Source organism: Rhinolophus ferrumequinum, chromosome 3 (assembly GCF_004115265.2).
Source record: "Rhinolophus ferrumequinum isolate MPI-CBG mRhiFer1 chromosome 3, mRhiFer1_v1.p, whole genome shotgun sequence".
Taxonomy (NCBI): Eukaryota; Metazoa; Chordata; class Mammalia; order Chiroptera; family Rhinolophidae; genus Rhinolophus; species Rhinolophus ferrumequinum.
This window is the reverse complement of record NC_046286.1, coordinates 9,283,589-9,302,433: the sequence shown is the minus strand read 5'-3', so window position 1 is coordinate 9,302,433 and position 18,845 is coordinate 9,283,589. Positions and strand designations below refer to the sequence as shown.

The window sequence follows — 18,845 nt, the reverse complement described above, 5'->3', positions numbered from 1 at the left end:
TCTTGTTGCATTTATCTTCCCAGTGCTATGTGGTCGTCAGTGTGGTTGGGAAAACAGAGAGCACAGAAGCAGTGGAGCCAGCCTGACAATTTAAGCCACTCTCTCTCCCCGAATTACTAACCCACAATTTGCAACTACCTTAAGAATTCTCCTACTGTGTTAAAGGAGCTCTTGCACGCTCAACAGCTTGCTGTGGGTAGGTTTTTAGATGACTCGTTATTACTTATGACGATACTAATAACTCATTTTTACACTTTCACTTTTTATAGTGTATTCCGTACTTATTCATTCATGCTGTCAGAGACATTTAAATAAATGAGTCATCGCTGCCACATTGTTTTCTTTATTTTTATCGTAAAACATACGCAGAAAAATACGTATCTTTATATATGTATAGTTAACAATGCTTTTAAGAAAAACAAGTTAACTAGAGCTATCTCACCCTTGCTCGTTCATTCAGTCTACAGACCTTGTCTGGAGTGTCTACTATGTTTCAGGCACTGAGCTTGGAGCCAGAGCTACAAACCTACAAACGTGTAAGACAAAGTCACATGCCTTTTGGAGTTTATGGCCTGACAGGTGGGGAAGGTGGGCCGGTGAGATAGTCACAGAAATACACCATTGCAAAGGTATTTAGTAGTTCCAAGACGGAGACATGCGCAATGTGCTACCTCCTCTCATTAACCCTTCACAATAACGTTGAGAGACAGGAGTTCTTATTAGCTTCATTTTACAGATGAAGAGCCTGAGACTTAGAGCAATTTAAATGGCAGACCCTAGGTCATGCAGCTAACAAGTGAAACCAGCACTCATACCCGTGTCCTCTGACTACAAATCCTATTTCCTTTCCCCAGCCACTGGACAACAATAGAAGGGTAGCCTGAGGTTACACTCTAAAGCTACTATTCTTCTTCAGCCATTTGAGGGAGGGAGAATTGCTTGAGAAGCCTGTGGAAAACTCCGGTGGCCCTCTGCCTGGGCATGCCCTGGGCAGGCAGGGAACAAGTTAAGAGTGTGCTGTCTGGACCTCGAGGTCACTAGGGAACAAATTCCCCCAGCCCAGAGGAAACCCCCGAGGCCTTCGCCATCAATCTCTGCGCCAGACCTGTACATAGCGGTCTCCTCCCCACCCCTGTGGCTTTACCTTGCTGATCCCTATGCAAGGAACGACAAGGATCTTTTTTCCTCCAGCTCCTGCTCCTCAGTTCCTCTCCAACCTCCCTCAGGAGAAACATTCCTTGCAAAGTCCCTCCGCAATCTGACGATGCCCCTTTTCCCGCTCCCTCACAATCCTCTGCACCATGTGCGCCGTGTTACCATCTGCACGTTATCTGTGAGTATTCTCCTGCTTTGCACGCTAAGCTTTGGCATTCCCATATCCCCAGTGCTTTTTATTATAAGGTCAAGGACACCATTTCTTTTATTTATCTGTAACTAGCCAGAGGTCTGTCAATAGATACTCAGTACTTGTTGACAGATGGTCTGTTTCACCAATTGACTCACGGCCTGAGTGAATAAACAAATGTTTCGTTTAAATAATGAAATGCTTTCCGTAAAAGAAGCAGTTAGGACACAGAGAGGTCAAAAGGGAAATGATGGCTTCCTGGATCCTTTTCACCTCTTTTTCATGGCTTGCTTATTTGCATGTGGGAGACACTCGCCAAAGACCACACTCTTAGGACCTGGACCGTACCCCTTCTCTTCTCTGTAGTACACGCCCCACCATCCCACCCCGCTTCAGTCCAACAGAACCATTTTAAGTGCATAAACTATTTTATGGTGAAGACTCTTCTGAATACAAGCTCGGTATAGATTAGGGAAAGATAATTACTGAAATGCAGGCGACATAGTTGGGTCACTAATAAAGTCCTAATGGCAGACAGTTAAGTCAGCCAACTCTCCCTTTACCTCTGATCTTTGCCCCACCCCCTGGATTCCCAGGTGAAGCAGCTCCTCTCGGATGTCTGGTGCCGGGTTTCCCCTGCATGAAGATCTCTAGCTCTTCTGAGCTGCCGTGTGCATTCGTAATTTTCAGTCCACGCCCAAATCACAACCCTCCCAAAACTGCCTTTTTCTCTTGGCCATCTCTGACTTCCTAACCACATAGGTCTGACCTCCGAGGTTTGCTGATATTGATGAGATCATTTCTACTTTGAAACTGTTTTTCCCTTAGCAACACAGTATGTAAAAGTAGGGTTTTGGAGTCAGACAAACCTGGGGTCAAGTTATGGCTTTCAATTCTACTCACTGTTGTCTTGGGGTTACTTTTAACTTTTTCAACTTCAGCTACCTTACGTCTAAAATGGCCCAGTGCTACCTAGTTGACAGGGTCACCGTGAGAATTAAATGAGATAACATATGTAATCCGTCCAGCACATACAAGTCTCAATAAGCATGAGCTCCCCTCATTGCCAATAGAGTTGTGAGTATTGAGTTAATATTTCTGAAATGTGGAACGGTGCCTGTCACATACTGTAGAAGGCACACAAAAAACAAGTGTCCCCGTCCTTCGCTGTCCCCCACCCCAACCAAGGAATGTCCAAACTCCATTTTTGCCTTGCTCCATTTTTGTTTAAACCTGCATGCATTTCAGGAAAGGGGCATTTCTGCTACGAGGCTAGAGTGTAATTCTTCAATTCTCTTTTTTAAATGTATCAAAGTAAATTTGAGACTAGAGTGGAATTCATTCCTAATTTAGGCCTAGATAGAAAACTTGCCTTATTTTTCAGACAGCAGGACATGTCAACACTGCCTTAGCCACGGCCCCCAAAGCGCAGGCTGACATGAGAACTGAACTTACCGGGTAGAAGCCAGTCGACAGAACCCTGACAACCACGGCCTTTGGAAGTGGTCAGGACATCTCAAACTGAAGCCATCGTGTGTTTTTCTGATTACGAAGAATCTGGAGCCTCTTTGGCTGAAAAGGAATGCTGCCCTTCTGTTTGGGGGCCCTCTTGGTCAAGTGCCCTTTAACCCCCAGGGGGCTAGGACACACATGTCCTGCCACCCAAATTCCCAGGGTTGGTCCAAATGTTGGGCACAGAATCAGACACCAAGCTTCTCTCAGGGCTGCCATATCTGTGGACTGAAATCGATGGAAAAGGCTCCATAGACCCAGTGTAGCCTGGCAGCAGGAGCCATGGCATGAAGTTCCATGTAATGGAAACGTTGCTGGCCTCCAGATTCCTGAGCTAACTCCAACACGCAGAAATGCCAACATGACCCAGGCTGCTCTCCAAGCTCCATGCCCGCGTCTGTCTATGGGTTTCTGTAAGCCACCCACATGAGTGCTGTGTCCTGAATAAAAATACTCACAAAATAAAAACCCCAGGGAGGTGGGTTAGGAAAAGGAAGGTTTCTGCAGATGACCTTCAGGATCATTGTTTCAAGGTTTTATTTACTGCTGGAAATGGGCAACTACCCTCAAGCAGCTGCCATTCTTTTAGAGGCTACAGGCCTGTCACTCGGTTGGCACACCAGGCCTTTCCTTACCTGCTCAGGCTAACATACAGGACACAGCTGTGGCAAGAGGGTGAATCAGACATGGTTACCAAGACGAGACGGGAACACAACCTGCCTCAAACACCACCCCTTAATTCCACCCAGCCCACGTGGTGTGCGTGGCTGGGCCTGTTAAGTTGCTGGTGGGATGTGTGATTTCTGGCACCAGGAGCCAGGAACCCATCTGATTTATTTAGATGTGGTGCCACCATTGGGTGGGTCTCCTAAGGTTTCTGTGGCTTTCCACTTCAGATTTTTCCTTCACTCCACTCCCTGGGGCCCCTGCCAAGCCTGCCATGCTTCAGCCTGGTCCAAGCCAGCCCTAAGAATCTACTAATTAAAGGTTCTCCTCTGACATCTTTCATGTGGCAATTTAGGAAACTCCAAGGCAAGTCCTAATCTGAGGACTTTCGTCCAGGTGGAATCATCTGGCTTGAACATAGGCCTTTAACCCCAAGGCCTTGGGGCACCAACTCCTTCCAGAAGTTGTCAATCAAAAGCAGGAAGTAAGTTGGGCAATTGTCCTGGGTCACCCCAAAAAATCTACTCTTTGGCCTTCACATCTGCAGCCACTTTGGCCGTGGCTAAGTGGTTTTGTCTTCCCCTCATCCTCCGATTTTATGCCCTGCTGTCCCCACCCAGCAACCCCTCAAATTGTAGCTGAGCTGCTCCTGGCCCTTAAAGTAAACAGAGCCATGGTACATGGCACTGCTTCCTGTGGCTTCCTTTTTCCACCATCACCCTGGTGGTGGAGAAACATGGACAGAGGGCTTCTCAGCATCTACTCCCAGACGACCCCTCTCAGTGATTCAGGCACTCTAGGGCACGATGCTGCTCCCTGGGGATAATCACCTGCCTGCCAGCTCCTAAGGTGATGGAACAAGGCAGCTGTTTTTTCCTGAAAGCACAGGAGTGATAACAGTAACAGCAGTCATCATTTAATCGGGCAGTAAACAGGGAGCCATGTATACCAGGGATGATTGATTGGGAGAGGCCGCCTGAAGAACTGTGCTGCAAACTCTAGTGCTATAATCAGTTTCCACAGCAAAGGAGGCTGTGATTGGTTAGCAACGTCTTCCATCGGTGTGAGGAAGGAAAGTGGGAACACAGGGGCTACGTATGTGTTATCCCTGTCTTTCATGTGACTTCTAAAACCTCTTCCTTCCTGAATGACAGCATCCTCCCCACAGTGTGGGGAGGAAGGTAAATGCAACATCTCAGATGTTCCTTAATCCTTGTGGGAGGTGATCCATTTCTCTTTACAAGATCCTTTAGCACCTCCGCATCTCACGAACTGCTTTAGTCCAGCGTCAGTGGACCCTTTGCTCTCCATTCTAGAAGCTGATGACTTGTCCTTCACCGCGGAATTTCTGTCTGTAGCCATCACTTCCCCGAGGACCATTGCACCATTCCCAAAAGTGCTGACCCACTGGCCTTTCCTTTGGTTCTCATACCGCTCCTGACCTTGATGCTTCATGCTGCCTCAATGGATTATCCCTTCCTCTCATCTACATTCTCCATTCCTCTCCCTCCTGTGGGTCCATTCGTTGTCACTTCTCCAAACACCGAAGGATGGAATTCTCTTCTAATTGCTCATGTGAGGATATTTTTGTATTTTTGTCACCTAAGGCAACATTTACTAAGAAATCTCAGTCCCCATAGAACCTTACGTCAGATACCATACAAAAACACAGTCCATTCCTGCCTGTTGCTTCTCATACCTGTATGCACCGCCACGTCCTACATACTGTAGGTGTTCATCACATCACTGTATCAAAGCCATTCCCTTACCTTCAGTTTTGAAAGTTTCTGCTACCAAGCCACAGCGCAGTCATCTGCCATATCCAGCTTCCTCCCAGCGTCAGCCCCGAGTGACCCCCACCCAGCTCTGAGCCCTCTCATGCTTTTAGCCCCCGTGTGTCCCAAACCCCCTCTCCCTTTGGAATCCACCCCTTCTCTCACTCTTCCTCATTCCCTGTTGTTCTTCTTTTCTCCCCTTCCTTCTTCAGTCAGAGGTACCACATGAATAAATGTCTTTCCCAAGGAAAATATAGTTTTGGCTCGGACTAGGAAATCATTTTTCAGCATGAATAACACAACTCTCCATCATTTTACTTTTGTCAATTTTTAAGCAATAGCTTCAGCAGCACTAGGTTGTTTGGGAGCAGCCAGGAAAATGAGCTCTGGCCAGCGTGCCCCAGACTAAAGGAAATCAGACAGCAGGCCCAAAGGCAGTAGCATAAACTCTCCACTTCCGATGTTTTTCCTTTGCATTTGGTTTCCATGGGATCCTGCAATGGGGGTGGGGAGGGCTTCCAAAAGTACTGATTTGTATTCTTTAGCAAAATAGGGAACCAAATTTCAGGATGGCAAAAAAAAAAAAAAAAAAAAAAAAAGGGTGGGGAGGCAATTAAAAAATATGTAAGGCACCAGAACCTAAGAACTTCGGATGCCTATTCAGAAATCCAACTCCAAGGGTAATTTTGAGAGTACCTGTTGACTGTCATTTCTACCTAAGTGCTCCTTAATAGGTATCAAAATCCAGAAGATGTCACACCTGTAGGACTTGGAAATGTTTTCCACCCAACTCACAACCCAGAATTGTAATGTCATGTTTTGGGGACTTACACTAAGAAACTTCTCCTCTTTAGGGTTTTTTGGGGGGTTGTTTTTTTGGTTTGGGGGTTTTTTTTTTTTGGTTTTGCTTTGTTTTGTTTGAAATTTTATACTGTCCTGTGATACTTTACTTGCTCTCCTTTAGGTTTTAAACAATCCTTTGACTCAGTAAGCCAGCAGGCTTCTCTGAGTCATCCATATTTTCTGGGATTCGACACTGGGACCTGTGATTGACATTCACTAAAAGGAAACAACTGAGAGCTAGAAATGGGAGTGTCGAGTCAGATCTCCTCAGGGCCTGCGCTTTGGTGAGCAGCTGAGTCCGACAGACTAAACAAAGTTGGGGAGAAGGTGCAATTTACCTTCCCTTTCAAGCTCAAATCCCCCTGATGCTAGCCCCCGCCTTAGACACCATCTTATGTCTCTCACTTTTGCAGGACCTGTTAGCTAATTTTCAACAAATCATGGACTTTTTCTTTGATGGCACTAAAATAATGATGCCTTCAAGAGTATTTGCATTTTTATGAAAGCTTCTTGGCATTGGAATTTATTTCTAATGGTGGGCCTTGAAACGGGGACATGTAGTGGGGAGCGGCTGTTGAATTTCTAAAATCACTAGACAGGGGATGAGCCTGGCCAGGAACATGCTGGGAGGGGGAGGGAAAGCAATGGAGACATGCTTTACTTCCGCCATAATCTCATAATACGCTACACCAAAGAGAAAAAATTAAGCATCTAAAACATTCATTCATTCATTCATTCATTCATTCAAAAGATATGTGATTTAGTTCTTCCTATGTGCCAGATACTATCCAGGTGCTGGAAATATTGCAGCAAACAAAACTGACAAAAATCCCAGCCCTCACGGGGCTTACAGATTCTAGAAATCATAATACAACATATTGACATATTAAGTAAACTATACAAATCATAAACAAAATCCATGGTTCTGTTTTTCTGCAATACTATTAAAAAAAATCAAAGTTTTGGACAAGATAGGCACTAATAAGAGCACAATTTCATGAGTAAATCTACTACCACCAGGTCATTTGGAAGCCTACCACCAGGCATACTTCCCCTGGAAAAATTGATCTAAGAGCAGAACTGGCCTCTAAATGCTGGGCAATTTTTATTCCTATAACCATTTCTTTACTGAGTCTCAGTTTCTTCATTTGTAAAATGAAGTTATGACCAGGGATCATGGAGAAGTTTAATTAGAGTAATACAGGCACACCTTGGAGATACTGGGGGTTGAGTTCCAGATCACCACAATCAAGTGAATATCGCAATAAAGTGAGTCACACGAACTGTTTTGGTTTCCCAGTGCATATAAAAGCTATATTTACACTATACTGTAGTCTAGTAAGTGTGCAATAGCATTATGTCTAAATAAATGTATACCCCTTAATTTAAAAATACTTTATTGCTAAAAAATGATAACCAAAATCTGAGCCTTCAGCAAATCGTAATCTTCTTGCCGGTGGCGGGTTTTGCCTCAGCCTTGATGGGGGCTGACTGATCAGGGTGGGGTGGTTGGTGAAGGTTAGGGGAGATGCGGCAATTTCTTAAAATAAGACAGCAATTGTGTTTGTCCCGTCAGTTGACTTCCTTTCACGAACGATCTCTCTGTAGCATGTGGTGCTGTTTGATAGCATTTTACCCACAATAGAACCTTTTTCAAAATTGGAGTCAATCCTCTCAAACCCCGCTGCTGCTCTTTCAACTAAGTTATGTAATATTCTGGATCTTGTGTTGTCATTACAACAGTCTTCACAGCATCTTCACCAGGAGTAGATTCTATCTCAAGAAACCTCTTTATTCCTTCATAAAAAGCAATGCCTCGTTAATTAAAGTTTTATCATGAGATTGCAGCAGCAATTCATTCCCATCTTCAGGCTCCACTTCTAATTCTAGTTCTCTGCGATTCCCACCACATCTGCAGTTACTTCCTCCACTGAAGTTTTGAACCCCTCCGTCATCCATGAGGGTTGGAATTAACTTCTTCCAAACTCCTGTGAATGTTGATATTTTGACCTCTCCCCATGATTCACAAATGTTCTTATTGGCATCTGTAATGGTAAATCCTTTCCAGAAAGTTTTCCATTTATTTTGCCCAGATCCATCAAAGGAATCACTATCTAGGCAGCTATTACCTTACAAAATGTAGTTCTTTAATAATAAGACGTGAAAGTCAAAATTACCCCTTGATCCATGGGCTGCAGAATGGATGTTGTGTTAGCAGCATGAAAACAACATTAATCTTGTTGTACATCTCCATCAGAGCACTGGGGGGACCAGGCGCATTGTCAAGAAACAGTAATGTTTGAAAAGAATCTTTTTTTTTCTGAGCACTAGATCTCAACAATGGCCTTTAAAATATTCAGTAAACCGTGTTGTAAGCAGATGTGCTGTCATCCAGGCTTTGTTGTTCTATTTATAGAACACAGGCAGAAGAGATTTAGCATAATTTTAAGGGCTCTAGGATTTTCAGAATAGCAAAAGAGCATTGGCTTTAACTTAAAGTCACCAGCTGCATTAGTCCCTAGCAAGAGAGTCAGCCTGTCCTTTGAATATTTGAAGCCAGGCATTGACTTCTGTCTAGCTATAAAAGTCCTAGATGTCATCTTCTTATAATACAAGGCTGTTTTGTCTACATTGAAAATCTGTTGTTTAGTGCAGCCACCTTCATGAATTATCTTACCTAGATCTCCTGGATAACTTGCTGCAGCTTCTACAACAGCACTTGCTTCTTCTCCTTACACTTTTATGTTATGGAGATGGCATGTTTCCTTAAACCAACCTCTTCTAGCTTCAAACTTTTCTTCTGCAGCTTTCTGACCTCTCTCCGCCTTCATAAAATTGCAGAGAGTTAGGGCCTTTCTCTGCATTAGGCTTTGGTTTAAAGGAATGTTGTGGATGGTTTGATCCTCTATCCAGATTATAAAAACTTTCTCCATATCAGCAATAAGGCTCTTTCACTTTCTTATCATTCATAGGTTCACTGGAGTAGTACTTTTAATTTCCTTCAAGAGCTTTTCCTTTGTATTCACAACTTCCCTAAATATTTGGCACAAAAGACCTAGCTTTTGGCCTGTCTTGGCTTTCTACATGCCTTCCTCACTAAGCTTAGTAATCTCTAATTTTTATTTAAAGTGACAAACATGTGACTCTTCCACTTGAACACTTTGAAGCCATGTAGGGTTATTAATGGGCCTAATTTCAATATTGTTGTGTCTCAGGAAATAGGAAAGACTGGGGGGGAGGAAGAGAGAGAGGGGGAGAGAGAGAGAGAGAGAGAGAGAGAGAGAGAGAGAGAGAGAGAGAGAGAGAGAGAGAAATGGCCAATCAGTGGAACAATCAGAACACATACAACATTTATCAATTAAGTTCACAATCTTATATGGCACTGTTCGTAGCACCCCCAAAGAATTACAATTGTAACGGCACAGATCACTGGTCACAGATCACCATAACAAATGTAATCATAATGAAAAAGTTTAAAATATTGCTAGAATTACCAAAATCTGACACAGAGACACGAAGTGAGCAAATGCTTTTGGGGAAAAAATGACCGTGATAGACTTGTTCAAGGCAGAGTGGCCCCAAAGCTTCATTTTGTGAAAAACAAAATCTCTGCAGAGTGCAAAAAAAGTGAAGTACAATAAAATAAAGTATGCCTATATGGAAGAAAGCACTTGGTATGGTGCTTAGCACACAATATGTAAGAAATTCATTTATTAGTCAGCCCAGAGGTCATTCCTACCGGGTGGTAGAACCACACGTATTAATCAAGTTGTCCTTTTAACCCACACTCCACCTCTTCCCCCTCCACCTAGCATCTTCTTCTACTTTTCTCCACCTGGAAAATGCTGCTTCATCCTTCAGAATCCTTCTTCTTCTTCCTCTCCCTAACAGAGGTGGCCCTCTCCCCCTCCCTGTTTCCCCACACTGGACACATGCCTCCTTCACAGCACGCAGCGACTGCCATCGTAAGTGCTCACTGTTCTCGCTCCCTTACTAGACTTTGAACTCATTAAGGGCAAGGGCCTACACTTTAACCTTCTTGTTCAAATGTATCTCTCTGTCACATGCCTAGCACAGTGCCTAAGATGAATACTTGTTGAGAGAATAAATAAACAGATGACCATCTCACTAGCTGAGCGAGCTTTCAGTCTCTCGTGTGCTCCACTGCCCTTGTTCTTTCTGCTGTATACAATGTGTGCTTGGAGGCAAGAGCTTGCCATATGACGAAGGGCTAAACCTGAGAGGGAAGAGGAAGTAGAGACATCTCTTCAGCAAATATAAAGGTGTTCATTAACTTTGTGGGTCTCCCCAAACTGGAGTGAGAACTGGTCTATTCATATGACCCAAAAAGAGCTGGATGTGTGCTCTAAACTAGCAGATTAGGGATGCACAAGAGTAGAGCTGAGATGGAACCTGAGTCACACACCACCGCTGCCTGTGGAGTCCTTTCCAGGTGCCTTCTCTGAGGACCTCAGTCTCATCCTCCACGAGGCAGCCATGAAGCGTCGGTAGGCTTCCAGGCCTTGCTTTGCCTCTTTGCCTTCAGACTATGGGAATCATTGGCCACTCGACCATGGCCTGTCTGAGCAGACCCATAGGGTGCTGGCTGCCAGGGTTATGGCCATCACACTACTGTTCATTCACCTGAGGTGACCACCATCAAAGAACGCCAATTCCAGAGTACTTTCTCCATTATAGCTAGAGGAAAACCAAGACCATGTTCCCGGCAATAAACCCACGGCGCTGCAAGACCCCGAATGCCTTTTAAATCACCAAAAGTATGAAATGTTTCCATACTTTACTAAATGTTAAGACATATAAAAATATGGGTGATTTTTATATAATATGGTATCGTGCTGGCCCCAAATTTCTTAGCAAGACCTTCCATATTCTCTACAAAATGATCCCAAACTACCTTCCTGGGCGTATCTCTTCCATGTAGCCAGTGTCCTTCTGCTCCCACTGCCCAGTGACCTCCACGCCTCATGGAAGATCCATAGGGGTTTTCAACTGGTTGTAGGTTCATCTAGGACCTACTGCTCTAACAGTATCTTGCGTGCTGAAAAACCTCAACTTGGCCTTCCCACCCAGCTAGCAGTTCAGAGTGTCAGCTCTAAAAGAAAGCAGAACCTGGGAGAGCAAAGGCCATGAATGCTTCTCCTTCACTACAGCATTTTGAGCAACCCTCCATCCTGCACCGCCACCTCCACCCACCGCCACTACTGGTCGGTGGAAACCTCTGTGGGAGGCAATTCGGGGATCTCACAGGCAGGTTCCAATGTGGCCTGTAAACAGCATCTCTCTTCCCTGACTCTATTCCAAGAGACTTGTTCCCTTTATGCTCTGTTGTTATTTTATTATGCAGTGAAAGGCATCATACATTGCTAAAATGGGCCCAGACCAGAGACAGGGGAGAGGGATGGAGTGAGTCCCTTGGCTCCTGGTAGAAGAAAAGATCCCTCTGATCAATGTCTCTCGTGCATCAGAGCTTGTCTTTCCGAGTCTCAAACAAACGTGTTCCCAGCCCCATCCCACCCCCGACTCTGGAGTGTGCAGGGCAGATGTGGAGATAGAACTGAGCTGTATCCATTTGCTTCTGATGGAACAGGGTGGGGTGTCTATGTGGGCCTCATCATTCAGACATTCTTCATGGTGCTATTTTTATCAACAGTAATCATTAAATTGGTGTCAGATGGGCTGGTCCAGTTCCTCACCCCAAGGCTTAGTGATGGGATTCAGCGGGTTTTTTCCAGTCAAGAGGAGATGTGGCCCATATGAATGCATCTCTGCAACCCTAGGCCTCCAAGTGAACCCCTGTAGCCCTGGACCATTTTCCTAAGGCAATAACAGCAAGTCTCCTCATCACTCCCAGTTCATTCTTGACTTGATTCATTTAACAGACATATGTTGAGCACATTCTAAATGCCAGTCATTGAACAAGATGCCAAAAGTCACCAAAAAATATTATCTGCACCCCCCTCCCCAGAGAAATTTATGTTTTACCAGAAAGGATTGTCATGTAAAGTGACGGAGTCTCCTAGGCTGTGCATGTTCCGGAGGCATCGATGGGTACATGGTGGAGGGAGGATTTGTTCTGTCTGGGCCTTGGGGAAAGTTCCATGGAGGTGTTCACACTCAGCCAGGGCTTCAGTGATAAGTATAGTTAAATGGATGAAAACATCGAAAAAGGAACCAAGAACAAAGGAATTAAAAAAAAATGGCTCTGTAGCTTTATCCAAAATTTAGCTATGAATTCTGCTCTAATGCAGAGTCCCAGGCACACACGTGCATTGACCCGCACCCTGGGAGGAGTGCGGAAGAGGGCCTTGTTGCAAGAATGCCAACTACTTCCTCCAAGGGCCCTGGCCCTTCTGACTCTGGGTTTCAGAATTTGGCCCCAGAGCAGGACCCAGCAGCGAGGATTAGTCTGTCGTGGCAATAGTGATGCAAGATGTTGAAGTTAGACATAAACTAGGGACCTTCACCACCATCTGCTCATGGGTCTCGCGATTGAGACTCTAACTCCCAAGTAAGAACGGAGGCCCCACTAGCCACAGGAAACAGGGATGAGTCATTATATGGTGACTGCGAGCGGAATTTTCTCGATTCTAAATCTTTCAGTCTGGATTATACTTCTTTTAACTAAATCCCTGGAAATTCAGGGTGAAATTTAACAGAAAACCAAAATGGGGCATGACAGGAAAACAGGGAGAAATATGGCACTGAACGATGGCAGAAAGTACATTTGCAGATGTTCCTGGCAGTCCAGGGCTTGGCACTCTGGCTTTCATTTCCTTTGACCAGACATTCCAAACTCCACCCCCCACACGTCACATGGATGTGCAGGCGGAGCCCTGCAGGGTGCAGTGGCCGCCAGCTGGAAGAGCCTGGGGCCACCTGTCTGGTCAGGAGCCTCTCTGCTCTGGGCCTCTCGGAGCTGGAGCCAGGGCTGGCTTTGTGGTCTGACTAAAGTGACAATGAAGTGAATGGGATCCTCATGCTGTGACTGAGGCCATTTCCCTGTGTCTCCCACAGGGATGAGAGAGGAGATGTCATTAGGACGCCAGGAGGCTTTTGAAATCTTCAAGAGGGACCACGCTGACAGCGTTACCATCGCAGACAACAAACAGATTCTGAAACAGAGGTAAGGCTGGCTCAGCGAGCAGCTGGTCCCCAGGGCTTATCCGGGCCAGCCTGGAGGAAATTTGCTTCTGTCCTCCTTCATCTGCCCAACCGAATTTCTCAAAGGAAGGCACGGCCTTTATTCAGTTTCACATTGAATTCCATCCAGCCCGGTATGATTCTCTCAGATGTGGAAGCCTCATCATGACGGTACTTCTGGGAAGCACCAATAGGGCAGGGGCTGTTACTGGCAGCCCTAACTCTGTATACACTCCTCACATCATACATTCATTCTCATCAGCTTGGGACTCTGTCAATATCTTACTGTTCCAAAGGCAGAGAGAAAAATCTATGGGCAAAATTATAGTCCTAGAACTCCAGGCCCTTCAGCTGTTCTGAAGAGCAGTCCTGTACTTCTTAGTCAAAGGAAATTTGTATACGCACACCTTGTGACCCAGAGGCCCTAGGTGCGTGCGTTCTCCAGGCTGGAAGCAGAGCAGGCGGCATCATCTGCTGACATGTTTCAGAACCCATGAACTAGACACATAATCCTCAAACTGTAGCAAACAGAAAGACTACCGGACTTATGGTGCTAGAGCTCAGAAGGGAGAGTGCTAGACTGTGAACGTCTTACATGTCACTTGTGACTCTGGATCATAGCACACAGTAAACTTCCAAAAACTATTGGTTGACTTAAAATGAGATTGAAAGTCAGTCACATGCTTATAACTGACAGTTCGAGGAAGCTTGAGAAGTAGATGAGCTCTCTCAGGAAATCATTTGGAAGTGCAGGGGTCTAGAGGGTAGAACCACAGGGGAAAGCTTTAGTGGAAGTTCCCTCCATTTCCTCTAAATGGAGGCCATGATGGGGACTGAGAAGAAGCAAAGAGAATGGGGGGAACCAGGAGAAATTATTGTCCTGAAAACCAAGAGGAGAGACGGCTCCAAGAAGATGCATGTTGCCAGTGGGGTCAGATGCTGCAAAGAAATAAGCAGGAGGAGCTGGAAAGTGCACAGAGTTAGTAACTAAAAGACCAGGGTTTGGAGTGTTGGGAGTGAAGGAGCAAGTGAGAAGAAATTGAACAAATCGAGAAAGAGAGCAAACAATTGTTCAAAAAATTTGTGATAGATGAAAAACACGTTTAAAAAGAAAAAGTGGGGGATGGCAGGGAGGTAGCTTAAGGAGAGGGGAGGTTTGTTTCAGAATAGGAGAGAATTGGCCAAGGCCGAACGCTGCAGAAGCAAGCCAGGGGCAAGAGAGAGATAGCCGAACAAGGAAAAGACTGACACAGCAAGGCTTCAGGGAGTCCAGTCAGGAGGGAATCAAAAGATCAGAGGAGCTGAGCCTGGAAGGAGGCCTGAATAAAACAACAAAGCAAGTTGGGGCTGACATTGATACATTCAGAAGTGGAGAGAAAAGATTAAAGGTGATCTCTACTTACTCTGTGAAAGTTGAGGCAGAACAAGAGACTTGAGGATGGTGATGAAGGTTTAATACAGCTGCCCCGGGAACGAGCAAGAAGGCCGACCTGGAAAAAAAGAGCAAGGAAAGGCATTCAGCATCGAGGGCCCAGCTTGGACGGTTAACCACAGCCCTTACGCTTGGGCGGGCTGGGGGAGTGGAGGGGTTGGTGGGAATCGCAGCTCACTTCAGGTGCACAGTGAAGGTGATAGGTGCGTAGCCAGGGACCGCCGTCTGGAGCGCAGCGCATCCCTCCTTAGTCCAAAGAAGGGTATGCACCCCCGTGACCCAGCAGTTCCAGTTCTGCGTGTACCTCCCGAGTTCTCATGGTTCAGAGGAGACACATGTGAGAATGCTCAGGGCAGCTCTGTTGGTGGCCAAGGAGAGTTAGAAGCCTTCTGGGTGTCCACTCCTGGGGAAGTAGAGAGAAGGGCCTCCAGAGGTTGGATACGTGGATTAATGTACACATACTAACAAGGACAACACTAAGAACACACAATTTATGTACCTTGTAAACACGTGAACACCAAAGAAAAACAGCCAAACAAAAAGATAAACTTTCGCATACTTTAACCATAAAATGGTTTCCTTTGTGGAGAAGACAATGGGACCAGAGCTCGGATTTAAATGAATAAATGAATAAAACAAGGGGTGGGGAAGAAAATAAAGTGAATTTACTGAAAGATGAGAACTCTCTCCCTAAAAAAATATACCTATGCACATCCACGCAAATCCAGCAGTTTCACAAACCTTCTAATGCTTTGCCATGTTGTAAGCCATGTACTCATATATATACCATAGTCGGTTGGATGTGTTGGAGCAGGATACCTTGTGTGTCTGAAGATAATCGTGTCAAACTAGACAACAGCTGCCTCATCCAATAAGGGCTTCCAAAATGCCCTTAAGCTGTGTCGCTACCTGAGGCTTCAGAGCTTATACCAGTGCCTTATAACCCTGCTTGATGTTAAAACAATCACGGAGCTTGTAAGCTACCGACACCTCAGCCTGACTGACGCCACAGATGTTCTAACTTAATTAGGTAGAGCCTGAGCTCCATTTGTTTAAAGATTCCAACATGCAACCAGATTTGAAAACCGCTGGCTGGACAGTGTCCACATACCTTGAGGTCCAGAAGCTCTGACGTAGGATCTCAGAAACTCTTCCGGTTAAACCAGTTGCCAAGTGATTCTTTTGCACACGCATGCTTAAGAACCACTGGCTGAGGAAGAGCGTACTACTTCATCTTTCTTATTCTAGAATTGGCATGGTTCCTGGTTCTGGTTTGTACCCTTGAGTTTAGGTGTGTTTCCAGCGGGAAGGTGGGGGTCAGGGTGGTAGTCTTAGAGATGAGGGTGTTCTGGTCTTTCTAAGCCTTCTGATACAGCGCTCACTAAACTCTAGTACAGCAGAGCTCTGATAACCCATGTGACAAATGTGCTTTTGGGTTTAAACACATCTTAATCAAGCAGGATGGGTTGGTAATACTGGAGGTCCCATCTTCCCTGAGATCATAGAGCAAGGGAATTAATGAAACTCACACAAAGCTTTCTTTTAAAAAAAGGTTTACCCATTAGTAAATCAGTCTTTGTAAGTCAAGTGGAAAGTCAGGAGACCAGCCCACATTTTTTAAAAAAAATATCTACATCTCTTTAATGTTACTGTAATAAAAATCATTGAAGGAATAGTTGGTCCTTGAGGGTACAACCTAGGACCTACCCCTTTCTAAGGATGGGAGCTTTGGTTTGCATTCATGGTGCATATTCAATTATTATATATGACATGCTCATAACTGCTAAAGATAGAAGACTAAGAGAAAATGTTTTTATATGAAAACAAATAGCTGTGAGCCAGTGTTCCTACAGACATCAAAATAAGGCCCCACAGATGCATATAGGGGTGACCTCCAAGCCACCCTTACTTTAGAAAACAGTCCACAGTAACCTGATAACCCCTACACATCTGTTCCCATTCCCGCTAGTGACCGGAAGCATCACGGGGACCATCTCGGGAGGACTGGCCAGTCCTGGGAACACAGACATGCACCAGCAGGGTTTTACTCAGGATGGCATTAAATGACCAAACTCTACTCACTCTCCCTCGTCTCACCTTTCTCCTAGTCCTCAGCAACCAGTACCCAGCGGCCTACATTACCATTTTATCCCTACTTCTCATATCAAATAACTCTGCTCTCTGATGATTCTAGTGTTGTGACATCACATTGGCAAAATCCACAAAAGAGGGACTCAGGACTAATTGCCCCCACATCTGAGCCTTGGGCCAGCTCAGCCTCTCTAGCCCATAGTACGTAGGTTCAAAGCTTAAATATAGGGACTACTGGTGACCCACCATCCCTTCTAACTCCCCCAGCTCCCCGAGAGTGCAAGAGTTGCTTTAGAGTTGCAGGAGGGCACGATTGATGGCTCCTACGTCTGTGTTACTTAATAGAAGGGTTTTCTTCCTCTTCTTACCTGCACCCTTTACTGCCCTCACAGGGGATTTCTAGCCTCCCCCAGCTCTGGCCTATCAGGGGAAAGCTATGCTGCCCGCCTGTGACAACAGAAACAAGATGTTGGCATGTTAATAGGACGTTTGCCCTTCACTGAGCTACAGCATGTGAGCCGATGCTTAAGCCGGATTTTTCAGTAGAAGACAATTGCAATTGAAAATCACTTCATTTTTCAGGCATGACTCAGTCTCACAGTACATAATAATATGAAGAGGGGCTGGAAAGCCCATGCTAGGCAAACACCAGGGCCCAGGCAACACACAGCTAACTTTCTTTTGTGGCAGACCTTACCTACAAATTGAGTCACTCACTCACAGAGTGCCATTAAATAACAAAAGCAGACATAAACAGGGAGATTAACTGCAGTTGGAAAAAGGGCATTGATAATATGAGTAAACCGGGAAAAGCGCCCCTTTACTCAGTTGGATCCTTCAGACACAGAATAGAGCAGCACTCTAAAACCAGCAGGAAAACTGGACCAAGGGTGGAGAGAAATCTCACGGCACCATCTGGAAATAACATCCATGACAAATGGGAGTGCCCTGGTTCCCATTAGACTTCAATTTTAACCTTTATTATTTTTCCATTTGTTTTTTTTTCTACCTACCTCTTGTCTCCTGAACCAGAATTACACACTCTGAGAGCAGAGATTAGATTAGAATCTTCTCAGCCTCCCCACGGGTCTTAAAACAGTGCTGGCCTCACAGATGATACTCAAAAGCCCCCTTTTGCTTGAGATTGACAATTTGAAATTGACTTGGAGAAATCTTAGCAGTCACGAAAACTGCTTGAGAAGGCTGTGGCTAACTAGAAGTAAGAGAATGCAGCAGCAGGCGTCTTGAGAGTCAAGGAAGGAACTGTTCCATACCAGACGAGAGAAGGGAGCCATCCTAATGGGGGATGAGGTGAAATAGAAAAGGAATATTGGAATTTGTTTTAAAAGTGTAAGGGAAGTGAAAGGTGGTCCGCGAGGTTAAAGCAGCAGCTGCCCATGCTGCCCACTAAATTGTCTGTGTTTCTAATTGCCCTGGGGCAAAGCCAGGCGTTGGGCTTCCTCAGCGGCTGCCCCAGTGATGACTTACGTCTCTGCCTGACGCACACCCGGGGCAAGGGGGGATTCTCCCAGGAGCTGGCATAGGAAGTTACCTGAGATTCTGTCTCAATCCCCCATCCTTTTCATTCCCTTTGTAGATGAAGAACTTGGCAGCTGTCGTGGGTGACCTTCACCGTTGACTTGCAAGATTCCCTTCTGACTCTTTGGTTTGCTGACAGGATGATGCTTATCCATTATTGTCTGTGGTTACTGTTTCCAACATGCAGTCCCACCTCACAGTTGGTCCCATGCCCCCGGGGTTCTGACACAGCCAGGCAGGGGTCATGCTTCACATCCCAAAACGCACTTGCACCTGGGAACTTTCCAGCCCTGAGAGGCATCTCATCTTAAGCTCAGAAATGAGGAATCTGAGATCCAGCTGTTAAGAGGTGGAGTGGGCATTAGAATCCATGTCTCTGACTCCCAGTCCAGTGCTCTCCACATTGCTCACGCTGCCTGTGTACACATGCACATGCTCGCTCATGTGTTGCTTCCTTTATTCTGCAGTTTCCGGAATGCTT

General features: G+C 45.5%; 1 protein-coding gene across 1 annotated transcript in view; it reads left to right on the top strand.

The window, feature by feature from the left end:
• The window catches only part of KIF6 (kinesin family member 6), a 403,315-nt gene that overhangs the window by 275,678 nt on the left and 108,792 nt on the right, over positions 1 to 18,845 (top strand). Inside the window, 1 exon segment of the mRNA XM_033102431.1 lies at positions 13,177 to 13,285. Within this exon segment, the coding sequence (XP_032958322.1) occupies positions 13,177 to 13,285 (109 nt within the window).